This window comes from Oncorhynchus tshawytscha, linkage group LG16 (assembly GCF_018296145.1).
Source record: "Oncorhynchus tshawytscha isolate Ot180627B linkage group LG16, Otsh_v2.0, whole genome shotgun sequence".
NCBI classification, from domain to species: Eukaryota; Metazoa; Chordata; class Actinopteri; order Salmoniformes; family Salmonidae; genus Oncorhynchus; species Oncorhynchus tshawytscha.
The window spans coordinates 14,583,056-14,610,067 of record NC_056444.1 but is presented as its reverse complement, the minus strand read 5'-3'; the positions used below and the strand labels follow the sequence as shown (position 1 = coordinate 14,610,067).

The 27,012-nt window shown below is 40.7% G+C and overlaps 1 protein-coding gene across 3 annotated transcripts in view; it reads right to left on the bottom strand.

The window, feature by feature from the left end:
• The window catches only part of LOC112234051 (dipeptidyl aminopeptidase-like protein 6), a 369,775-nt gene that overhangs the window by 53,700 nt on the left and 289,063 nt on the right, over window positions 1–27,012 (bottom strand). For all 3 annotated transcript variants that reach the window (XM_042298805.1, XM_042298806.1, XM_042298807.1), the window contains one exon: window positions 11,460–11,558. In XM_042298805.1, the coding sequence (XP_042154739.1) occupies window positions 11,460–11,558 (99 nt within the window). The remainder of the gene's footprint in view (window positions 1–11,459; window positions 11,559–27,012) is intronic.

The window sequence follows — 27,012 nt, the reverse complement described above, 5'->3', positions numbered from 1 at the left end:
AGGAATGTGCTGGGGCTATAGAGGAATGTGTTGGGGCTATAGAGGAATGTGCTGGGGCTATAGAGGAATGTGCTGGGGCTATAGAGGAATGTGTTGGGGCTATAGAGGAATGTGCTGGGGCTATAGAGGAATGTGCTGGGGCTATAGAGGAATGTGCTGGGGCTATAGAGGAATGTGTTGGGGCTATAGAGTAGAGCAGGGTTTCCCAAAGTCAGTCCCGGGGCCCCCCTGGGTGCACGTTTTGTTTTTTTACCCTAGCACTACACAGCTGATTTAAATATTCAAAGCTTGATGACGAGTTAGTTATTTAAATCAGCTGTGTAGTGCTAGGGTAAAAACATAAAAAAGTGCACCGGGGATGGGGTGGACCGACTTTGTGAAACCCTGTTATAGAGGAATGTACTGGGGCTATAGAGAATGTGTTGGGGCTATAGAGGAATGTACTGGGGCTATAGAGAATGTGTTGGGGCTATAGAGGAATGTACTGGGGCTATAGAGGAATGTACTGGGGCTATAGAGAATGTGTTGGGGCTATAGAGAATGTGTTGGGGCTATAGAGAATGTGTTGGGGCTATAGAGAATGTGTTGGGGCTATAGAGAATGTGTTGGGGCTATAGAGAATGTGTTGGGGCTATAGAGAATGTGTTTTAAAGGAATTCTGGGGCTATAGAGGAATGTACTGGGGCTATAGAGAATGTGTTTAAAGAGAATGTGTTGGGGCTAGAGGAAACTGGGGCTATAGAGGAATGTACTGGGGCTATAGAGAATGTGTTGGGGCTATAGAGGAATGTGCTGGGGCTATAGAGAATGTGTTGGGGCTATAGAGAATGTGTTGGGGCTATAGAGAATGTGTTGGGGCTATAGAGAATGTGTTGGGGCTATAGAGGAATGTGCTGGGGCTATAGAGAATGTGTTGGGGCTATAGAGGAATGTGCTGGGGCTATAGAGAATGTACTAGGGCTATAGAGAATGTGTTGGGGCTATAGAGGAATGTGCTGGGGCTATAGAGGAATGTACTAGGGCTATAGAGAATGTACTGGGGCTATAGAGGAATGTACTGGGGCTATAGAGTAATGTGCTGAGGTTATAAAGAATGTACTGGGGCTATAGAGGAATGTACTGGGGTGATAAGTAATCTCTTCATTCAAAGACTCAATCATGGACACTCACTGACAGTTGTGGCTGCTTTGTGTGATGTATTGTTGTCTCTACCTTCTTGCCCTTTGTGCTGTTGTCTGTGCCCAATAATGTTTGTACCATGTTTTGTGCAGCTACCATGTTGTGTTGCTAACATGTTGTTGTTATGTTGTGTTGCTACCATGCTGTGTTGTCATGTGTTGCTGCTTTGCTATGTTGCTGTCTCTTTATGTAGTGTTGTCTCTCTTGTTGTGTTGTCTCTCTTGTTGTGATGTGTGTCCTATATTTATATTGTATTTATTTTTTATCCCAGGCCCCCGTCCCTACAGGAGGCCTTTTGCCTTTTGGTAGGCCGTCATTTTAAATAAGAATTTGTGCTTAACTGACTTACCTGGTTAAATAAAGGTTCAATAAAGGTTCAATAAACATTTTTAAAAAGAGGAGAGTGTGCAAAGCTGTCATCAAGGCAAAGGGTGGCTACTTTGAAGAAACTAAAATATATTTTGATTTGTTTAACATTTGTTTTGGTTAATACATGATTCCGTATGTGTTATTTCATAGTTTTGATGTCTTCACTATTATTCTACAATGTAGAAAATAATTTACAAAAAGAAAAACCCTTGAATGAGTAGGTGTGTCCAAACTTGTGACTGGTACTGTATATACAGTATATACACACACATCAGGACATGAACTCCTACATATTGTAAATCTGAAAATAGAATCCAGTATTACAGAACGTGACCTACAGCTTGCAGATCAAGATCAGACTAGGAAGAATTGACATTCGCAATCTCCCCCTATCTGCAAGCTTAACCAATGGCATAACACCTTATTGATATGTAAATTCAACCAACCAATAGAAATACATAATCATTAAATACATATTTCTGCAGTGGCAAGTGGAAACAATCAACAGTTACACCTGCAATCACAAAGACCGTCTCCAGAGTGAGTAAACAATTGCAACAAAGAGATGAAAGTGAATTTAGTTTTCCTATCTTCACAATGACTTTGCCCTTTACCAGACAAGGACGATAAAAGCCTATTTCTGAATGTTGTTTCAGTCAAGAGCCAATAAGGGCCGAGCAAACAGCTCTGGTTTAGAGTGTTAATCGGGGACTACAGATTGTTATGGGGAGCATTCTATATCTGCTGGGATAACTAATTGTCCATCACAATGACATTCATTCACAAAATTATGATTGACAATTCTGGGTTTTTAGATTGCACTGGTCAAATAATGAATGCAAATTATGCAATCAACAGCTCTCCAGTTTACTGGAATATATTAACAGCTTCGTATCAGGAGTAAAGATTAAAATATAGTGCATCCTGATTGCTCGTCCCGTCTCACTGAATCTCATCCTGAATCCTAAGTACTCACTTTTTATTTTTCTATCCTTTGAATCAGCACATGTCCAACATATCAATGTAAAGCACTTGAGAGCATCTAGGAAAGAAGTCCATCAATCCATTATATCTTCTAATATGCTATTCCTTTTTCCTGTTTTGTATCCATGTAAAGCTAAAGCTAAGGTAAGCTACTATCCTCTTTCCATCTCTTCTCCTTCTATCATCTTTCCATCTCTTCTCCTCCCCCTTTAGATATGTTATCTCTGAACTTCACCCTAAACATACACTTGGCTGGCCATATTTTTCAACTGTCTTTCCGCCTGTCTTTTTCCCTCCCTCAGAGTCCAATCTTTATTCTGTATGTAGTTTGTATTTATCCGTTTACCACCCTTCCAGTCACCTGAGATCACTCGTTCTTTCCATGCCAACCATGCACCCCAACAGAGTCCATCATTTCAGCCTCCACCCTGTCCTCTTCTCCACCACTCTTCCTCTCTGTCGCTATTCAGACTCATGTCTTTCTTTTCCTTTCAAAGACACCAGGGCTTCCTCTCAGACCATTGCCATCTATTCATCCCTGTTTCACACCACCAAGGGAATTCTCAGTCTTGCTCTCTGACATTCTCCCTCACTCCATCTTGCCCTCCTTCTCCTTCCACTAGGTCTTCATCAGGTCTCCCTTGACCGGCTCGGCGTTAGCCCAGGGCATTGGCTTCCCCCTGTGATCTTCACCTCTGCTCCTGCAACATGTCTTATTCATTCAGTCTCCTGCTCTGGGCAACATCCCTCACTCACTACAGATCACAGGAGGACAGTTGTGTGTGTGTGTGCGAGAGAGAGAAAGTGAGAGAGAGAGAGAGAAATAAATAAATACTATGTACTGTAAAATTAGTTAAAGTGCCATAGACATTCCCCTTTCCAACAACACATCACTTCAAAGACCAAGTACCTTGTGAATATTCCCACTTAAACTCTAATGGCTTCTATGATCTCACACTAGCACTCTACCATCCCCTCCTCTGAACCCTACAGCTTTCATTTGACTGTATGCTTTGTACCTGTGTGCCTCATTGAGGCTTCAGGCAAGCTGTTCCCTGCACTAACTGAAGATGACAGCTTCATTAGAATGAGAGAATAACGTGCATATCCACAGTCAGTGCAGCTCTGGCCACCAGGCTAGCTTCTAGGAAAACGACGTGAAACTTTACTTCCCAATCCATGGACTATTAGTCAAACATATCTACATATTTTATGCATTTGCACCAGTTTTTTTCAGTAAGGGATAAAACACCAAGGACAAAGCTAAAATATAACTCTCTATTCCTCAAATTGTACCTTCTCCTCACCCTCATTTCGCTATTTTTGTTCTGTCGTCCAGGTTTAATTCCCTTAAAAACAAACCGGTTCAATCTGCAAACGCATAGCCAATCTGTCCAAAAAGTGTTTTTGATGGCAAATGATTGCCATCAGAAACACTAAGTTCCCAGGCCCATCTGTCTTGCTGAATATGATGATATTATAGTCACCGCACTTAACCAACCATGTGAAGGACCTTATTCTCTCCCTCTGCTTCCATTTACTTGTCCCATTCTCTCCATTCTTCTTCAGGGAGACGCAGCAGCCCATTCATTCTGTTCAGGCCTCTCAATATTTCCTTTGTAACGCCTGAGTTCTGGCACTATGCCGCAAAACTCATACAATGTACCACTGCTTGCTTTATACTACCTCTGAGTGCCAACACGGAACACACCACCAAAGAATACTCATACGTTTATCCAAATATATAACCCGATCATTGAGCTGAGAGATGTCTCCTCTTCGATAAAGCTTCACAGTGGGGCTAAGCTGGTTGACATGGTGACATTAAAAGCAGTTTACAACCTGAACAGGGTTGTATCATTAAACGACAGGTGAGCGGAGGCTACAATGTAAAGCTAGGTGTGAAATGTATTTTTCTTTCCTGTTCCAGGTCATCTGTCCTCCTGAAGGCTAAGAGGACGATGGTTAGGCTGCTAAAAAAAACGCAGCTGGGAGAGAGTTATAGGGGCCTGTCTGGGACAAAATAAAAGGGTGTCTCTCTCCTTCCACCGTATACAGTCTTAAATCTCCGATGCCCTTTGGATCAGATGGGCTATAAAACTAAATGGGTTTCTAAAACAACTCTAATTAAAAAATATTTTCAGAGTGGGGGGAATACTTTCTTGTGGCTTTGTGTGTGGCATGGTGTTTGCCACTCGCGGTTCAATCTTTCCGTTAGCATGTCAGGTCATAGGGTGGTCAGGCAGGAGTAAGCAGCAGGTGACAGACATTTATATGGTCTTATGTATGCAGCTTACTTCCCAATCTGGCCCTCATACCATCATGGCCACCTAATCACCCCCAGCTTCCAATTGGCTCTTTCTTCCCCCCTCCTCTGTAACTATTCCCCAGGTTGTTGCTGTAAATTAGAACGTTTTACCTAGTAAAATAAGAGTAAAAATTAAAAAACTGTTTGCTTGTACAATTTTTAGATTTTTTAGGATGGAGGTGTGTGAATAATACTCACGCATGTCTTTGTATACATGGAGGGAAGTTGACTTTCTATTGAGTTCAGTCCTCTTGAGGACGTCTATACATAAACTTCCCCCCATGGCCTTCCCTTTATTTCACACTCTACACTGATGGCGCCGATGATTAAGGCAGCCCCCCGCAACTCTCTGATTCAGAGGGGTTGGGTTAAATGCGGAAGACACATTTCAGTTGAATGCATTCAATTGTACAAGTGACTAGGTATCCCCCTTTCAACCTTATCTCTGAAAAGGGGCCATAGACAAGCCTCCCTCATACAACAACACAATTACACAACAGAGAGCTTTGCCATATCTCTATAGCGTATTGCATGAACCCATTCCCCAAAGTAGGAGGTGAATAGAAGTATATGAGCTGCTGATGGCTCCTGTCCGGTGGGCTGGATGGGAGTTTTACGTTGATTTACGGTTATCAGCAACACCAATACATTTTTCACCGCTGGTCCATGTTGATTCCTATGAGTCCACCAGACGGCAACAAACCGGACCCATAATTGCAACATTAAACCTCCTTATCATGGCTTTCACGTTCTTAAATTGTATTTAATTTTTTAATTTTTTCTGCCTCAGAGCCACAGAACAACACAACAAGTAAGAGTACATAACATTTGCATAGGGCAGACTTGAGTAAATTACATTAAACATGAATAGAATGTGGTTTTGGTTTAACAGAAATAATGACTGCAAATATTGACCTGCTGGGAGGGAAAGGTTAATACACGTCAGCATTGTGAGATATGATTCTTATTCAGGACAGTGAGAGAATTCATAGGCCTATAAAGACATCTCTAGGGATGTGCTGTGAATTTCATATGGTATAATGCTTAGCCTACTGTATGTTACACTACAACAGACTGCCATTTACTAAAATATCCAGAGTAAAACCAATGATGTGTATATAGATGGGTTCTTTCGATTAAATAGCATTAGCACTACCAAACCATCCTACTGATGTATATTGATCAATATCACTCTTTCATAGGTCTCTTACTGTCACGATTGTTTAGAGATGGATTGGATCAAGGTGCAGCGTGGTAGGCGTACATTTAACTTTTATTTAAATGTCACCGAAAAAACGACAAAATACAAACACGACCGTAACGCTATATGCAGTGCAGACAGGAACTACACACAAACATAGTCAAGATCCTACACACTAAAGGTGGGGAAAAAGGCTGCCTAAGTATGATCCCCAATCAGAGACAACGATAGACAGCTGCCTCTGATTGGGAACCATACCCGGCCAACAAAGAAATAGAAAAACTAGAATGCATAGAAACAAAAACAGACTGACCACCCCAAATCACACCCTGACCTAACCAAATAGAGAAAAAAAAAGGATCTCTAAGGTCAGGGCGTGACACTTACTGTCACGTTCTGACCTTTATTTCCTTTGTTTTGTCTTTATTTAGTATGGTCAGGGCGTGAGTTGGGGTGGGCAGTCTATGTTTGTGTTTCTATGTTTTTCTATTTCTGTGTTTGGACTGATATGGTTCTCAATCAGAGGCAGCTGTTTATCGTTGTCCCTGATTGAGAACCATATTTAGGTAGCCTATGGCGTGCGGCCGGCGTGCGGCCACATGGTACTGTTTCGGTTTGGTTATTTCACGTATTCGTTTATTGTTTTTGTATTTCATAGTGTTCAGTGCTTTTCATATTAAAATCGTGATGAACACTAACCACGCGGCATCTTGGTCCGATCCTTACTCCTCTTCAGACGAAGATGAGGAAATCTGCCGTTACACTTACATGAAACTCTGGCGATGACCCATGCTATCTATCCCTCTTCAAACATCAACTTGATGATTTTGAGTTGCAGCCGGTCCAGAAAGAAAGATCATAAACCATAACAGGGCTGTGGGGTGTATTCGTGGATGCCAACAAAAAATGTACCAATGCATTTTAAAAACATAGGAAAAAATAGATTTTTCTTTGTTTCATAATTTTCCTTCATGAGGCTGAATGTATCTCACCGGAGAAAGCATCTGAGTGAGTGAAACGCACCCCTCTGTCTCAGTATGACTAGCCCGGCCTAAAAATGCATGACATTTTTGCCGCCTGTAGCATTGAATTCAATAGCAAGGGAAGCCAGCAAGCATTTGGCCTCCCTTGATATTATTATAATTATTATAATTTTTCACCGCAACTCCCAACGGGCTCTGGAGAGGCGAAGGTTGAGTCATGCGTCCTCCAAAACATAACACGCCAAACTCCTTAACACCCGCCCACTTAACCCGGAGGCCAACTCTCGCCTGGCACGTAGTCCTATACCCCGTTCAAAGGGTGAATGTCTTGCCCATTCACCCTCTGAATGGCACACATACACAATCCATGTCTCAGTTGTCTCAAGGTTTAAAAATCCTTATTTAACCTGTCTCCTCCCCTTCATCCACACTGATTGAAGTAGATTTAACAAGTGACATCAATAAGGGATCATAGCTTTCACCTGGTGTTGGTGTTGGCTTTGGGGATGACCAGTGAAATATACCTGCTGGAGCGCGTGCTACGGGTGGTTGTTGTTATGGAGACCAGTGAGCTGAGATAAGGCAGGGCTTTACCTAGCAAAGACTTATAGATGACCTGGAGCCAGTGGGTATGGCGACGAATATGTAGCGAGGACCAGCCAACGAGAGCATACAGGTCGCAGAGGTGGGTAGTATATGGGGCTTTGGTGACAAAACGGATGGCACTGTGATAGAATGCATCCAATTTGCTGAGTAGAGTGTTGGAGGCTATTTTGCAAATGACATCGCCAAAGTCAAGGATCGGTAGAATAGTCCGTTTTACGAGGGTATGGTTGGCAGCATGAGTGAAGGAGGCTTTGTTGCGAAATAGGTAGCCGATTCTAGATGTAATTTTGGATTGGAGAAGCTTAGTATGAGTCTGGAAGGAGAGTTTACAGTCTAGCCAGACACCTAGGTATTTATAGTTGTCCACATATTCTAAGTCAGAACCGTCCAGAGTAGTGATGCTAGTCAGGCAGGCTGGTGCCCGCAGCTATCGGTTGAAGAGCATGCATTTCGTTTTACTAGCGTTTAAGAGCAGTTGGTCATAGAGCAAACAATGCAATTATCACAACACATAGGTTGTAATATGGTTTTTTCCCCCTGACTTGGCATCTCCAGGGATTTTACCAACACACTGCTACTGGTTAAACGTGTGTTCTTTCATTTTTTTAATTGCAGTCTTTTTTTTGAAGAGGGGGACTTACCTGAACAGACTATGGTGGCCAAAGGCCAGGTGCATTAATTACTTAATTCCATTCAAAAACATGAGGACTTTTAGACTGACCTGCTAGCTCATTACAATCATACCAGTAATCTGAATTTTATGAATGACTGGTACTCTCTATAAAAATTAAGCTGTAAACACTAGGGGGCACTACTTTACTTGTGGTGCTCCTCTAATGCAAATCACCACCAGGTCAGCCATCAGCTCGGATCAAGTTTAAAATATACTTATCTGGCCAATCATGCGTCTGTTTGCTTGATGCCGTTCAGCAAATCACTTCTCCCTACATGTTTAGCATACATCAGCCATCAGGACCGAGGGGATCAACCAGAGTGTAGGAGTCATTGTAGGCGGACACGGAGAGCTGCTTCATTCAGACATACAGCAGCTGCTAGAACTCATGCCATAACATTAACCAGGATTGAATTTATCATTGTTGGATGAAAATGATGTTGTTGCTTGGTGCATTTGATTGTGATTTTACGTCGGGGTGGGCATACACAGGATATCAATGTTGCCAAATTCTGTGGTCATTGTGACATGACAATAAACATAGGAGTTGGCAAGACAGCACAAACAGATCTGGGACAAGGCCAATGTAGGAGAGTTCCATGGAGGCACACAGTGCTGCAAGGTTCCTGTTATAGATTGTGATGAAACAAGGCCAAAGGGTTATTAAAATCTCAACACCTTCATGAGTCGCTTGTGTTGTATGAATTCAATGATGGGGTGGCAGGTAGCCTAGTGGTTAGATCATTGGACTAGAGACCGAAAGGTTGCAAAATCGAATCCCCGAGCTGACAAGGTAAAAATCAGTAATTTTGCCCCTGAACAAGGCAGTTAACCCACTGTTCCTAGGCCGTCATTGAAAATAAGAATTTGTTCTCAACTGACTTGCCTAGTTAAATACAGGTAAAATTAAATAAAAATGAGCACAGCCTTATACTCCCATAAAAGACCCCAAAAAGGATCTGGACTTATCAATGACAAAATAACATCATCTATTCATAAAAAATTATTGAGGTTTCATCACAAATGTTTCCCAGGAAATTGATTTATCACTTAAGGAAAACAGGGATGGCAAAAATATATAATTCAGGGAAAAACTAGTTTTACAATAAAAACATCAATTTCAGTCCTGTCCTCGGGAAGCCAATAATTGCAAATGTTCCTGACAGTTCTGAAAGCTCGCCGTTCTGCACATCACGAAGGCTAAACGAATATGACATACTAACAAAGGACTCTTTCCTTCTATGGCAGCTGCATCTACAGGCTCCCTAAGAAGACTTTCTTCGCAGGCCAAAAACAGCTGCAGTAGAAAGGCATGTCTTTAAGGTGACAACTCATTTCACAGTGGCTGCATACAGCCTGGAAGATGTATGGATGATCGTATTAATCAGCTTATCAAAGTGACAGAATGCGTCATTCTATTAAAAAAAGGAAAATACTACAGTATTTATTCTTGGTCTCATGCAGTGAGAAAAAATACTTTTAAAGAGGCACCGATGGTCACATCCAGACAATGCATATTACCCCTGTTCTAGTACAGTTTCCTGCAACTCATTGACTTTAATTGTTTTGTTGACTATTTTGTGGGTCATGAGAAACACCAGGAACAAGAGAGTCACTACTGATCAGATATGACTGAATTGGTGAAAGCAGTATGTTTAGAGACCTTGCTTTCAACCATCTAAATGAGTCAGATTAGTAATTATATCAAGGAGGGGAAGGAAGGAATGAAGAAAGGAAGCTCTATAGTACTTGAACAGTCCTTGACGTACTGTACTCTGTGTACTCGCCCATCTGCACCCTCTCTTGGAGAGACTAGTGGCTGGTAGGAGAAGACGGCTTCATTAGGCATAAGTTAAATCAAAACTGCTTCATTAATCCTTTGGCTGTAAAGTACCTCTCGGAGTCGGGCTCTGATCATTTTCAACCCAGCAGTAAGATAATGGGTGTCTAGCCTGTTTCAACAGTTGCAATTTAAGGTTTGTTTGATTTTATTTTATTTTCCGGGCAACACATCCAACTAGAATAAATACTTAATTTTGGTGTGATCGATGGTTAGCTTCAAGCACCCTTTCACTGTTTTACACAAGAGGATAGAATTGAGCCAATCCTGTGCCTTCACCCGATTTAGCAGTTCCCATCATTGCAGTTCCCAAATTGACTGTGTTCTCTTCAATAATTGTGATATTCTCTGGACTGTGTATGACAGTTCATAATGATGATTGCAGCAATATGAATGCAAAAAGATTAGCTGCAGCTCCTCTTATAAAAACAAGATCCATGGTAACAGGTAATGTGGTTTAGGTGTATATTGGATTTGACAGATGATCGCAGCGCACGCCAGCAGGCATGCACACCGTTTCACTTGACATTGATTCAACACACACTCATTACACTGTCATTGCTAACATATACAGTTGAGCTGATTCAATGATGGGCAATGAGATCATTGGTGCAGAAGTTGTTGTTAGTGGAACAAAGTGATCAATCCATGTTATTCACACCATGGTCATAATGATTCTAAATCAATGCTAGCTGGGTAGGAAGCCGAAGAAAGCAATGCTGAAAATGTCTTCAAGTATATGTCTTCAAATTAAAACTTTAGTGTTCCTACTGTAACTCAGGTTTATTACCATTACAAAAGAGCTTTACGGATCTTAATTTGATCACCCTGTTTTATTATTATAATTATTATTATTTTAAATTTTTATTTAACCTTTATTTAACTAGGCAAGTCAGTTAAGAAAAAAGTATTATTTACAATGACGGCCTACACCGGCCAATCTAGGATGCCGCTCGGCCAATTGTGCGCCACCCTATGGGACTCCTAATCACGGCCGGTTGTGACACAGCCTGGATGTTGCAGGAAAACCTTTTTTATTTTAGGTTTAGAAAGGCTTCTGAAATGTGTAATTTCCATTTTGAAAAATGTATACATTTTCCCTCATGAAAATAATTATAATCCACGTAATAATTCACATTTCCTGTTGTTGCAGGGTTATTTTCCTGCTGTAGAAAACTGGCTCAAATTCAAATCCAGCATGTGTACCTGTTGGTGGGAAATTTATAACTCTGTTTGAATGTCCACAGTGAATACATGAGTGTCACCGATATGAATGTCCCACGCCAACCCCTCTACAACATCAATAGAGTACTCACTGTTGATCCACTTGGCCTCAGGGTCGTGAACCTTGAAGTCCTTCCTGAAGATGTCCCCCACGGTCAGTTTCCCCTTGAGGGCCAAGCTGTCATCCTCGCCTGCAAGGGAACAAGTTAAAATACAATTTTAAATCAATATACAATTTTGAGCATTATTAGAACTAATGATTAGCAGCGGGTCATTCCAGGATGATAACATACAGTGCATTCAGAAAGTATTCAGAACCCTTTTCAATTGATTGGACATGACTTGGAAATGCACATACAGTGGGGAGAACAAGTATTTGATACACTGCCGATTTTGCAGTTTTTCCTACTTACAAAGCATGTAGAAGTCTGAAATGTTTATTATAGGTACACTTCAACTGTGAGAGACGGAATCTAAAACAAAAATCCAGAAAATCACATTGTATGATTTTTAAGTAATTCATTTGCATTTTATTGCATGACATAAGTATTTGATCACCTACCAACTAGTAAGAATTCCAGCTCTCACAGACCTAGTTTTTCTTTAAGAATCCCTCCTGTTCTCCACTCATTACCTGTATGAACTGCACCTGTTTGAACTCGTTACCTATATAAAAGACACCTGTCCACACACTCAATCAAACAGACTCCAACCTCTCCACAATGACCAAGACCAGAGAGCTGTGTAAGGACATCAGGGATAAAATTGTAGACCTGCACAAGGCTGGGATGGGCTACAGGACAATAGGTAAGCAGCTTGGTGAGAAGGCAACAACTGTTTGCGCAATTATTAGAAAATGGAAGAAGTTCAAGATGATGGTCAATCACCCTCGGTCTGGGGCTCCATGCAAGATCTCACCTCGTGGGGCATCAATGATCATGAGGAAGGTGAGGGATCAGCCCAGAACTATACGGCAGGACCTGGTCAATGACCTGAAGAGAGCTGGGACCACAGTCTCAAAGAAAACCATTAGTAACACACTACGCCATCATGGATTAAAATCCTGCAGCACATCATTCTTTGGGGATGCTGTTCTGCAAAGGGGACAGGACGACTGCACCGTATTGAGGGGAGGATGGATGGGGCCATGTATCGTGAGATCTTGGCCAACAACCTCCTTCCCTCAGTAAGAGCATTGAAGATGGGTCGTGGCTGGGTCTTCCAACATGACAACGACCCAAAACACACAGCCAGGGCAACTAAGGAGTGGCTCCGTAAGAAGCATCTCAAGGTCCTGGAGTGGCCTAGCCAGTCTCCAGACCTAAACCCAATAGAACATCTTTGGAGGGAGCTGAAAGTCCGTATTGCCCAGCGACAGCCCCAAAATCTGAAGGATCTGGAGAAGGTCTGTATGGAGGAGTGGGCCGAAATCCCTGCTGCAGTGTGGGCAAACCTGGTCAAGAACTACAGGAAACGTATGATCTCTGTAATTGCAAACAAAGGTTTCTGTACCAAATATTAAGTTCTGCTTTTCTGATGTATCAAATACTTATGTCATGCAATAAAATACAAATGAATTACTTAGAAATCATACAATGTGATTTTATGGATTTTTGTTTTATTTTCTGTCTCTCACAGTTGAAGTGTACCTTTGATAAAAATTACAGACCTCTACATGCTTTGTAAGTAGGAAAACCTGCAAAATCGGCAGTGTATGAAATACTTGTTCTCCCCACTGTACCTGTCGATATAAGGTCCACAGTTGACAGTGCATGTCAGAGCACAAACAAAGCCATGAGGTCGAAGGAATTGTCCGTAGAGCTCCGAGACAGGATTGTGTCTGCAGCATTGAAGGTCCCCAAGAACACAATGGCCTCCATCATTCTTAAACGGAAGAAGTTTGCAACCACCAAGACTCTTCCTAGAGCTGGCCTCCTGGCCAAACTGAGAAATTGTGGGAGAAGGGCCTTGGTCAGGGAGATTAAAACAAGATTGAAATCCTTGGCCTGAATGCCAAGCATCATGTCTGGAAGAAACCTGCCACCATCCCTACGGTGAAGCATGGTGGTGGCAGCATCATGCTGTGGGGATGTTTTTCAGAGGCAGGGACTGGGAGACTTAGTCAGGATCGAGGGAAATATGAACGGAGCAAAGTGTAGAGAGATCCTTGATGAAAACCTGCTCCAGAACAATCAGGACCTTAGACTGGGACAAAGGTTCACCTTCCAACAGGACAACAGCCCTGGGGCGGCAGGTAGCCTAGTTGTTTGAGTGTTGGGCCAGTAACCAAAAGTTTGCTAGATCGAATCCCCAAGCTGACAAGCAAAAAATGTGTTGTTCTTCCCCTGTACAAGGCAGTTCCTAGGCCGTCATTGTAAATAAGAATTTGTTCTTAACTGACTTGCCTATTTAAATAAAGGTTAAATAAAAATATATAAAATCATACAGCCAATGCAGGAGTGGCTTTAGGACAAGTCTCTGAATGTCCTTGAGTGACCCAGCTAGAGCCCGGACTTGAACCCGATCGAACATCTCTGAAGAGACCTGAAAATAGCTGTGCAGCGACGCTCCCCATCCAACCTGACAGAGCTTGAGAGGATCTGCCAAGAACGGGAGAAACTCCCCAAATACAGGTGTGCCAAGCTTGTAGCGTCATACCCAAGAAGACTCAATGCTGTAATCGCTGCCAAAGGTGCTTTAAAAAAGTACTGAGTAAAGGGTCTGAATACTTATGCAAATTTAATATCCGTTTTCATTTTATATACATCTGCAAAAATGTCTAAAAACCTGTTTTTGCTTTGTCATTATGGGGTATTGTGTGTAGATTGATGTGTGGGGAAAAAAACAACGTAACGTAACAAAATGTGGAAAAAAATCAAGGGGTCTGAATCATTCCCGAATGCATTGTGTTTGCTTTAACAGTCCAATGCAGTCGTTTCTATCTCAATATCAAATCATTTCTGGGAAACAATTAAGTACCTTACTGTGATTATTTTCAAATAAAATGGTCAAAAAGAAATAGAAATAGCTTCTTAGCAAAGAATTTGATGGTTGATGGTATACCAGTAGAGGTATATCAGACCTATTTTTAAGTACTCATAGATCCATTATTAGCATGTTTCAATTACTCCTATAAAAATGGTAGACTTTCAGGTATTCAACAAGAAGGTCTGATTTCATTGCTACGACAACAGGACCCAGGTGGTAAGTATAAATATCCAGTCCATTTAAAAAAAACTGGAGGCCTCTTACATTTCAATCTTGTGATGTGAATATTCTGGTGAAATGCATAGCATAGAATAAAAAAATGTTTTACCAGATATTCATCCTGATAAGACATGTTTTTTACATGGACAATACATTGAAGATAATATATGACAATTACTTGAAACAATTGAACATTATGAAATATCAAAGACACCAGGCCTGGTCTTCATAGCAGATTTTGAAAAGGCGTTTGATAAAGTACGACTTGAATTTATACATAAATGCCTGGATTACTTTAATTTCGATGACTCTCTTATACAATGGGTTAAAGTTATGTACAGCATCCCCAGATATAAAATAATAAACAATAGTTACTTCTCAGAAAATATTGAGCTTTTAAGAGGAGTAAAACAAGGCTGTCCGTTGTCTCCATATCTATTTATTATGGCCATTGAAATACTAGCTATTAAAATTAGATCCAACAAGAACATCAAGGGGTTAGAAATCCAGGGGATAAAAACCAAAGTGTCAATGTATGCCGATGACTCAAGATTTTTATGAGCTTCACTCATACATAAGCTCATCCTTTGTTCAAAAATTACAACTTCTCATTTCCGACTAATTGAAAATGAAATTTTGTTTAAAGTATCGCCCTTTCTTAAACAAGCCGTACAAAGCTAGTTACAATTTCAGTTTTATCCTCCAGAAAAGATCAAACAAATATTACTACAAATGTTATGGTTAAACTAAAATATATTGACTAATAAAATAACATTCTTTATGATTTACATTTAAAAAATATATTTATATATTTGTGAATGATATGCATCGAAAATATATGTGAATATCTGCATAATCCAAATTTACAACCAACTGATTGCAGCATTACCACAAAAATGGAGGAGGCAAGTGGAAAAGGGAGAAAGGTAGGGAACTTGTTTGCCTGCCCAATATTAAAGCTACAAATTGGCTGAAAGGAATTGGCAGAAATAGAAAAATATACCAGTTTCATTTGAGGACAAAGATGTTGACAGCTGCGCCATACAGGTTGCAACATACATGGGAATAGATTTTCGATGTACCAATTCCATGGCACATGGTTTATGAATGGGTACAAAAAACAACACTTGATTCAACACTTGCATGATTTTCAAGTTAAATTATTACATCAAATTATTGCCACCAACAGCATGGTACATACAGTTGAATTTCGGAAGTTTACATACACTTAGATTGGAGTCATTAAAAATGGTTTTCAACCACTCCACAAATTTTGGCAAGTCGGTTAGGTCATCTACTTTGTGCATGACACAAGTAATTTTTCCAACAATTGTTTACAGACAGATTATTTCACTGTATCACAATTCCAGTGGGCCAGAAGTTTACATACACTAAGTTGACTGTACCTTTAAACAGCTTGGAAAATTCCAGAAAATTATGTCATGGCTTTAGAAGCTTCTGATAGGATAATTGACGTCATTTGAGTCAATTGGAGGTGCACCTATGGATGTATTTCAAGGCCTAAACACAGTGCCTCTGCTTGATATCATGGGAGAATCAAAAGAAATCAGCCAAGACCTCCACAAATCTGGCTCATCCTTGGGAGCAATTTCCAAACACCTGAAGGTACCACATGCATCTGTACAAACAATAGTACGTAAGTATAAACACCATAGGACCATGCAGCCGTCATACCACTCAGGAAGGAGACGCGTTCTGTCTCCTAGAGATGAACATACTTTGGTGTGAAAAGTGCAAATCAATCCCAGAACAACAGCAAAGGACCTTGTGAAGATGTTGGAGGACACAAATACAAAAGTATCTGTAGTACAAAACACATACATCACCCTTGTCACACCCTGACCTAACCAAAATATATAAAGAAAACAAAGAATACTCAGGTCAGGGCGTGACACAGTCAATACATAATATAATAATACTCATAGGAAAGGTTTTCATCTTTAGCTCACAATCTGTGGACACTATACGATTAGAAAGGTAAAAAATTACAGCACAATTGAAAAATATATGGCACATGGAAACCAAACGGGGGTGGTCTACAGTGATAGGTGGGATTAAAGAGCTGAGGTCTACAGTGATAGGTGGGATGGGCTGAGAGTGGCTGAGAGGTGGGACTAAAGAGCTGAGGTCTACAGTGATAGGTGGGATGGGCTGAGAGTGGCTGAGAGGTGGGATTAAAGAGCTGAGGTCTACAGTGATAGGTGGGATGGGCTGAGAGTGGCTGAGAGGTGGGATTAAAGAGCTGAGGTCTACAGTGATAGGTGGGATGGGCTGAGAGTGGCTGAGAGGTGGGATTAAAGAGCTGAGGTCTACAGTGATAGGTGGGATGGGCTGAGAGTGGCTGAGAGGTGGGATTAAAGAGTTTATGTTTGGTAATGTATTATTGTTTGGTGACTGCTTTATATAAAAGTACTATGTATGTAAAATGTGTTTGCAAAATGTATATGTAAAATGTATTTGTAAAATGTATATCTGTCCTTCGAAGATAAAAGGAAAATAAAAAAAGAACAATTTCTCAAGCAAGAATGTTGCTTACACTGTCTGGGAGTGGTCTGAGTGGGGAGTGGAAAACTGAAAAATAGCTGTTATTGACAGGTTTGGAACTCTCTTTCTTATTGGTCTATTAACCAATTTACCACTGGGTGATATCACCAGGCAGGCCAAAACTCCATCCCACCAAAACAGTCTGAAATTTCTGCCAGTCTTTTCAAATAGCTCTTACACTAAAATGGCATCATACTAATTTTAACAATTTCACAGTATTAATCAAATCACATCAAAGTTTATTGGGCACATACAGATTTGCAGATGTTATCGCAGGTGCAGCGCAATGCTTATGTTTATAGCTCCAACAGTGCAGTAATATCTATCAATACAATAGCCCCAAAATATATATTTTTAATAATAATAATAATTAAGAATTATCAGAATGAACAATGTCAGAGTCTGGAATATATAAACTACCATTCAAAAGTTTGGGGTCACTTACAATTGTCCTTGTTTTTGAAAGAAAAACACGTTTTTGTCCATTAAAATAACATCAAATTGATCAGAAATACAGTGTAGACATTGTTAATGTTGTAAATAACTATTGTAGCTGGAAACAGCTGATTTTTTTATGGAATATCTACATAGGCCCATTATCAGCAACCATCACTCCTGTGTTCCAATGACACGTTGTGTTAGCTAATCTAAGTTTATAATTTTAAAAGACTATTTGATCATTAGAAAACCTTTTTGCAATTATGTTAGCACAGCTGAAAACTGTTGTTCTGATTAAAGAAGCAATAAAACTGGCCTTCTTTTGACTAGTTGAGTATCTGGAGCATCAGCATTTGTCTGCTCGATTACAGGCACAGAATGGCCAGAAACAAAGACCTTTCTTCTGAAACTCAGTCTATTCTTGTTCTGAGAAATGTGAGAAATTGCCAAGAAACTGAAGATCTCGTACAACGCTGTGTACTACTCCCTTCACAGAACAGTGCAAACTTGCTCTAACCAGAATTGAAAGAGGAGTGGGAGGCCCCGGTGCACAACTAAGCAAGAGAACAAGTACATTAGAGTGTCTAGTTTGAGAAACAGACGCCTCACAAGTCCTCAACTGGCAGCTTCATTAAATAGAACCCGCAAAACACCAGTCTCAACGTCAACAGTGAAGAGGCGTCTCCGGGATGCTGGCCTTCTAGGCAGAGTTCCTCTGTCCAGTGTCTGTGTTCTTTTGCCCATCTTAATCTTTTATTTTTATTGGCCAGTCTGAGATATGGCTTTTTCTTTGCAACTCTGCCTAGGAGGCCAGCATCCCGGAGTCGCCTCTTCACTGTTGACGTTGAGACTGGTGTTTTGCAGGGTACTATTTACCCCCCTATAGTGTTTATAACTCTATGTTTCCTGTAATGTTTATAACTCTATGTTTCCTGTAATGTTTATAACTCTATGTTTCCTGTAATGTTTATAACTATGTTTCCTGTAATGTTTATAACTCTATGTTTCCTGTAATGTTTATAACTCTATGTTTCCTGTAATGTTTATAACTATGTTTCCTGTAATGTTTATAACTCTATGTTTCCTGTAATGTTTATAACTCTATGTTTCCTGTAATGTTTATAACTCTATGTTTCCTGTAATGTTTATAACTCTATGTTTCCTGTAATGTTTATAACTCTATGTTTCCTGTAATGTTTATAACTCTATGTTTCCTGTAATGTTTATAACTCTATGTTTCCTGTAGTGTTTATAACTCTGTTTCCTGTAATATTTATAACTCTATGTTTCCTGTAATGTTTATAACTCTATGTTTCCTGTAATTTTATAACTCTATGTTTCCTGTAATGTTTATAACTCTATGTTTCCTGTAATGTTTATAACTCTATGTTTCCTATAGTGTTTATAACTCTATGTTTCCTGTAGTGTTTATAACTCTATGTTTCCTGTAGTGTTTATAACTCTATGTTTCCTGTAGTGTTTATAACTCTATGTTTCCTGTAATGTTTATAACTCTATGTTTCCTGTAGTGTTTATAACTCTGTTTCCTGTAATATTTATAACTCTATGTTTCCTGTAATGTTTATAACTCTATGTTTCCTGTAATGTTTATAACTCTATGTTTCCTATAGTGTTTATAAATCTATGGTGGAGAACAAGAAGCAACACTGGGTAATGCACTCTTTCATATGGCACATTTGCTGGATGTCACTGAGCCTTTGAACATATATGCTCAGACAACAGGAGTTGTGAATATAGGATTAATGGGGGGAAAACCTTAAGAATAGGGAAGGGTGTTGTGACTAAGTGACACATCTGCATCGATTCCATGCAGTGGCAATTTCTTTCATAAACACTGACAAAATTAATTCGTATTTTCAACACATTGTGATCTTCAATTACATCTTTACGATTTCTATTTACACTGAAGACATGAACAGTATGACTATAGCAATGAGGGGGGAAAGAAAAGAACAGAAGACAAAGTGTGTAATGTAGCAAAACACAATCATCTTTCGCTCTACACTCTGGTTAAGACCCATAGAATATCTGATCAGTGAAATGGGCTGGGGTCTTTACACCAGATGTCTGGAATAACCAGATTCATTTCCTCGTAATTCAAACCATCAGATGTGATCGTGCAAGCTCTCTGTCTGCCGTGTGACTCTTTTCAGATATTCATACTAGGCATGAAAAAAAAGCTAAATGCAATATCTGATTTGTTTGATTTGGTTTCTGTAGCAGAGATATTCAGTCACTTGGAGGAAATGAGGAGTAGGGATTGTAGAGGGAATTGTAGCTAAAACTTGGAGGGGATATTTAAATTAGTAGTCTATTGTAATACATGGACTTCTGATGAAGACCAACATAATGCCAATGGGGTCATATCAAGTACAACATACATGTTTAAAGGAATCAAATATTTTCTTCATGATTCACTTAATCAAGGAAGTTTTGAGATCAGCTTATTGCCCAGTGAAAGTGACACAGTAAGTTAAGAAGCAACCAGAGATAAAATTGAATTTTCGGGACTATAAGCCCATTACTTGATGCTCTCTCACAGGTTGCAATAGTAGAAGCAATCTTTTCTGCCCTTTCATTCCACAGTAGTATCACTTCAAAACAGATAACAATGTTAGGTCAGAAAAAAATCTCAACTTTTCATCAGTGTGTCCAAAGACAAAGTCAGAGATAAGATGGTAAATCCAGTTAAGCTGTTCCCCTGGGTTTTAAAGTAACAGTGTTCAGTTGGGTTTTAAAGTAACGGTTGTTCAGTTGGGTTTTAAAGTAACAGTGTTCAGTTGGGTTTTAAAGTAACAGTGTTCAGTTGGGTTTTAAAGTAACAGTGTTCAGTTGGGTTTTAAAGTAACAGTGTTCAGTTGGGTTTTAAAGTAACAGTGTTCAGTTGGGGTTTAAAGTAACAGTGTTCAGTTGGGTTTTAAAGTAACAGTGTTCAGTTGGGTTTTAAAGTAACAGTGTTCAGTTGGGTTTTAAAGTAACAGTGTTCAGTTGGGTTTTAAAGTAACAGTGTTCAGTTGGGTTTTAAAGTAACAGTGTTCAGTTGGGTTTTAAAGTAACAGTATTCAGTTGGGTTTTAAAGAAACGGTGTTCAGTTGGGTTTTAAGGAAACAGTGTTCAGTTGGGTTTTAAGGAAACAGTGTTCGGTTGGGTTTTAAAGTAACAGTGTTCGGTTGGGTTTGGTTTTCAAAGAAACCGTGTTCGGTTGGGTTTTCAAAGTAACGGTGTTCAGTTGGATTTTCAAAGTAAAGGCGTTCAGTTTGGTTTTAAAAGTAACAGTGTTTGGTTGGATTTTCAAAGTAACGGTGTTCAGTTGGGTTTTAAAAGTAAAAGTGTTCGGTTGAGTTTTTAAAGTAACGGCATTCAGTTGGGTTTTTAAAGAAACGGCGTTCAGTTGGGTTTTCAAAGAAACGGCGTTCAGTTGGGTTTTAAAGCAACAGTGTTCAGTTGGGTTTTAAAGTAACAGTGTTCAGTTTTGTTTTAAATAAACAGTGTTCAGTTGGGTTTTAAAGTAACGGTGTTCAGTTTTGTTTTAAATAAACAGTGTTCAGTTGGGTTTTAAAGTAACAGTGTTCAGTTTTGTTTTAAATAAACAGTGTTCAGTTGGGTTTTAAAGTAACAGTGTTCAGTTGGGTTTTAAAGTAACGGTGTTCAGTTGGGTTTTAAAGTAACGGTGTTCAGTTGGGTTTTAAAGTAACAGTGTTCAGTTGGGTTTTAAAGTAACGGTGTTCAGTTGGGTTTTAAAGTAACAGTGTTCAGTTGGGTTTTAAAGTAACAGTGTTCAGTTTTGTTTTAAAGAAACGGCGTTCAGTTGGGTTTTAAAGCAACAGTGTTCAGTTGGGTTTTAAAGTAACGGCGTTCGGTTGAGTTTTTAAAGTAACGGCGTTCGGTTGGGTTTTAAAGTAACGGCGTTCGGTTGAGTTTTTAAAGTAACGGCGTTCGGTTGGGTTTTAAAGTAACGGCGTTCAGTTGGGTTTTCAAAGAAACGGCATTCAGTTGGGTTTTTAAAGTAACGGTGTTCGGTGCTAAACTTCATTTTGTTTGGCAGAAACTGTTAAAGTGATTTGTCGGCCTTAAACCTGTGCCAGTCTACCAAGCTCATGTGCCCCGCCATGTGCAGAGCGGGAGAAGAGATGAGGCGAAGAGATGAAGAAGGAGATGAAGCCAGCATGGGGGTCTGGCTAACGGTTCGGGATGGTCTATTAAATGTTTGGGCTTCTTTCCGTGACTGGTTCGATCGCATCCTTCCTCCACCATCCACCATTTACCCGCATTAGGATAAATATTTTTATGTTCTTAAATTCACAAATGTGCTGGAGCTTAATAACCATTTAAGATGTGTGAAAGACTGATGGGAGTGTGGCGCCATAAAGGTGTGCATGGGAATATATGAGGGTAGGGTGAGAGAGGTGGATAATGCACACAGAGAGGAGCATGTACACAGATAAATAAATATTCATTATCTTCATCATCGTTCAACACATGCACACTTTAACCAATTAATACATTATGAGCCACACACACCTCTTCAGTCAGGTGCACCCCACAAATGTCGTCACACAGCTGGGTCTGAGGACAAATGTCCCCAGAAGGTCTCTTATGTCAACTCTTTCCCCGACGACAGTGGCCCTGTTTGAATACTTCAGAAATGCTTCCTTCCGGCCTCCCGGGTGGCGCAGTGGTCCAAGACACTGCATTGCAGTGCTAGCTGTGCCACAAGAGATTCTAGGTTCGAGTACAGGCTCTGTTGCAGCCGGCCACGACCAGGAGACCCATGGGGTGGCGCAAAATTGGCCCAGCGTCGTTAGGGGAGGGTTTGGCCGGCAGGGATGTCCTTGTCCCATCGCTTACTGGGCCGGTCGCAGTGCACGCTGACACAGTTGCCAGGTGTACGGTGTTTCCTCCGACACATTGGTGCGGCTGGCTTCCGGGATAAGTGGGCATTGTGTCAAGAAGCAGTGCGGCTTGGTTGGGTTGTGTTTTGGAGGACGCACGGCTCTCGACCTTCGCCTCTCCCGAGTCCGTACGGGAGTTGCAGGGATGAGACAATACTGTAACTACCAATTGGATACCACGAAATTGAGAAGATAAAGGGGTAAAGAGAAATGTCCCATCGCTTACTAGCAACTCCTGCCGCGGGCCGGTCGCAGTACACGCTTCCTTCCTTTCATTTAGGTAAGCATAGATCTATAAGTGATTGGATAGGTGAAGACAATGTTCCTACCCTTTTACTTCCACCCATCCAACCAATCTAAGGAAGGTAGGATGCATTTCTAAAGTATTTGAACATGACCAATCACTTTTTCACTAAGGGTGTTTTCACATATAGTCATCTTAAACACTAGAACCGCTAAAGCAGTCATTTGGACTGTTCATTAACTTATTTAAACATTTTTACTCTGCCATTTTTTGAAGTCATGCCTCCCTCCGTCTTTGACTTTTCTTAAATAAGTCTACATAACATACTGTTGTTGTTAGAAAATAAATATCACACAAATAACTGGAGGTATAAGCAGTTTTAGGAGGGCTTGTCATTTTTTATAATGGTTTTCCCTGCTCCTCCTTCTCTTGACAGTAGGGCTTGCTCCGCTCCTTCTCCTGACAGTTGAAAGTGCTGTGCCCAGTTGATAATCACCCAGATAATTGTGTCGAAACTGAACCGAAGCTAATTTCACACCTATAACAACAGGTTAAATAAATGAAGTATGATGGGAGGGAGAAAGGGGGAGAGTGGGTGATTTCATGAGAGAGGGGAAACAAACATTATGTAATCACCAGGTGAATGAAGAACAGCAGTCTTATCAGTCTACTCTGGCCTACATGGAGTAGACAGTGAGAGCATGCGTAATTGAGAATATCTGAATGAAAACTACACAGATGGTGGGGAAGAAATTAATCATGATATCTCTGATGTTTATTCTTTGTATTCTGAGCCTCAGCCTGAACCTAAACCTCCGATGCCTAAGCACAAAAAAGCCAGAACGGTGCGCACTGAGCAGGTGTCTGGGCTACCGCCAAATTAAACGGTGAGACAGGAGAGAGGAAGGATTGGTACCATTTGGATAGAACAAGCCGGTGACAATGTTACAGGCTGCTTATTAGCACTAAATGTCATCCCTGAGAGTGCAGGCCCTACATCTCAAGCAAAAAACTACATCAGCAACACACTCACCAGCTTTTGTTGTTTATGTGACAAAGGACATGCTCCAACTGATGCCATTGCATGAAGACACACACCATGTAAGCACGAGCTGACAATAATTGACTATTTTTGACCGCTGTCATATCGACACTTACATTCATTATAATGCCATTATTGCTTTTGTGCAGATTTTCACTATTTACAAAGCACACATGGCGCTTATAATTATGTTTTTATCATTTGACCGCGCATCGTCCATGCGTCTTGGTGTTAGTGTTTGTGTTTTTTGTTTTTACACATAGGCTACAGTAAACGAATGAATGAAATGAAAATGTTATTGTGTTACTTTCGTATTCTAATGTTACCTAAGACCTTCATAAACACAACCAAATTATTATTTTTGCGATGGCATATATGAAATGTAATAATTACACTGTTAGAATGTTGCAGTCATAATGACTGCTCATTAGCTTGAAGGGGTGGGGCGCTCGAGGCTTAGCGGTTGAACCGATTTAGGGTTTTCACACTTTTTTTGTGAACTCTTTTTGTACAGTATGAACACTCTAAAACCGAACTGAGAACATCTCGAGAGGTGGTCTGAGTTTGGTTAACTTTTTTAGGGTAATGTGAACACAAAGCTTGGCAGGTTCACTTGTCATTATTCCAGCACCACACACTAGACTACTGCAACACTGTTTCCCATAACCTCTCACATTGGTGCCACAAAAGAGAGATGATGATGATGATGATGTGCAGGGGTGTATTCATTACGCAGATTCTGTTGCAAAACGTTTCTTAGACAGAAGCAGATGGAACGAAAAAGGGGAGGAACCTACCTGAATTTGTCCAATAGAAACTCTCGTTTTAGTTGACTGTTTGGCTGATGATTACACCCCAGTTTCACAGAAAAAATGTGTGCTGTTGTTGGATATTGATTAGGGATTTCCAAGGATGCACAAAAAAATACAAAATATTTGTGGAGTATTTAGTTCATATTATTTATTTGCAATATGTGATCTATAGGCAAAGAGAGCTTCATAATATGTTTATTAAATTGTGGGGATTGAATAGTGTGAGAAGACAACATATTTGGTGAGAATTACAACATTTTAAAGGGGCCTACTTTGGGTGTACAATTTAAAACAAATTGTTACCCCAAAGTTCACTTAAAGGAGGACTGATTGGTTCTTTTAAAGAGGACTATATGTGAACACACCCGTCTCCTTTAAATTGAACTCTGTGGTAAAAAATAACTCAGTTCTCTTTGTATTCACACTGCCCTTGCCTTTGAATGAGGACTCAACTCTTTTGCCAGTTCACTTCACCTATTTTGTGGTCCGAGTCCTCTTTTGCTATGTTTGAAAAGGAACCAAGATGATTTTCCAACATTCACTCAACGCACTCTGGGTTTTTACAAAGTACAGGAAAAGCCATTCCATCAGATCGTGTTATCAGTTATCAGCTAGACATACCTACTGTGCTTACATTTTGGAAGCTAATAGATTGCATTTAGTTAAAATATGAGACATAATTATTATAATCAGAATATAATATTAACATGTAAATATCATTGATAACACAACAATTAAATAAATTATTAAATAATGATTTAATCGAAAATTGTACACTCAATGTAGTGCTATCCGGGATCCTTGAGATGTCCCTACCCTAAATCCTGACCCTAACCTTAACCCCTGCCATTACCCTTACCTTAACTATTTTAAACGTCAACTTCAACGGGGTGACGTCCCAAGGATACCAGATAGCAAGGACTTTGTACCCTATGTTGTGATTCTCACCAAATATGTTGTTGTCTTCTCACACTATTCATACCCCACAATCGAATAAAACGCTTATGAAGCTCTCTTAGCCTATAGATCACATATTGCAAACAAATAATCTGAACCTTGTGCCTGTATAAAACTCCACACATATTTTGGAATTTCTGTGCATTATTGACAATTGCTAATCAATATCCAAAAACAGCATGTTTCTTCCACAACCTGCACATCATCTTCTCTCTTTTGTGGCACCAATGTGAGGGTTTATAGCAGGGGAAACAGTGTTGCAGTAGTCTAGTGTGAGGGGTTATGGCAGTAGTCTAGTGTGAGGGGTTATGGCAGGGGAGTCAGTGTTGCAGTAGTCTAGCGTGAGGGGTTGTGTCAGGGGAGTCAGTGTTGCAGTAGTCTAGCGTGAGGGGTTGTGTCAGGGGAAACAGTGTTGCAGTAGTCTAGTGTGAGGGGTTATGGCAGGGGAAACTGTGTTGCAGTAGTCTAGTGTGAGGGGTTATGGCAGGGGAAACAGTGTTGCAGTAGTCTAGTGTGAGGGGTTATGGCAGGGGAAACTGTGTTGCAGTAGTCTAGTGTGAGGGGTTATGGCAGGGGAAACTGTATTGCAGTAGTCTAGCGTGAGGGGTTGTGTCAGGGGAAACTGTGTTGCAGTAGTCTAGCGTGAGGGGTTGTGTCAGGGGAGTCAGTGTTGCAGTAGTCTAGCGTGAGGGGTTGTGTCAGGGAAACAGTGTTGCAGTAGTCTAGTGTGAGGGGTTATGGCAGGAAACTGTGTTGCAGTAGTCTAGTGTGAGGGGTTATGGCAGGGGAAACAGTGTTGCAGTAGTCTAGTGTGAGGGGTTATGGCAGGGGAAACTGTGTTGCAGTAGTCTAGTGTGAGGGGTTATGGCAGGGGAAACTGTATTGCAGTAGTCTAGCGTGAGGGGTTATGGCAGGGGAGTCAGTGTTGCAGTAGTCTAGCGTGAGGGGTTGTGTCAGGGGAAACAGTGTTGCAGTAGTCTAGTGTGAGGGGTTATGGCAGGGGAAACTGTGTTGCAGTAGTCTAGTGTGAGGGGTTATGGCAGGGGAAACAGTGTTGCAGTAGTCTAGTGTGAGGGGTTATGGCAGGGGAAACTGTGTTGCAGTAGTCTAGTGTGAGGGGTTATGGCAGGGGAAACTGTATTGCAGTAGTCTAGCGTGAGGGGTTATGGCAGGGGAGTCAGTGTTGCAGTAGTCTAGCGTGAGGGGTTGTGTCAGGGGAAACAGTGTTGCAGTAGTCTAGTGTGAGGGGTTATGGCAGGGAAACTGTGTTGCAGTAGTCTAGTGTGAGGGGTTATGGCAGGGGAAACAGTGTTGCAGTAGTCTAGTGTGAGGGGTTATGGCAGGGGAAACTGTGTTGCAGTAGTCTAGTGTGAGGGGTTATGGCAGGGGAAACTGTATTGCAGTAGTCTAGCGTGAGGGGTTATGGCAGGGGAGTCAGTGTTGCAGTAGTCTAGCGTGAGGGGTTGT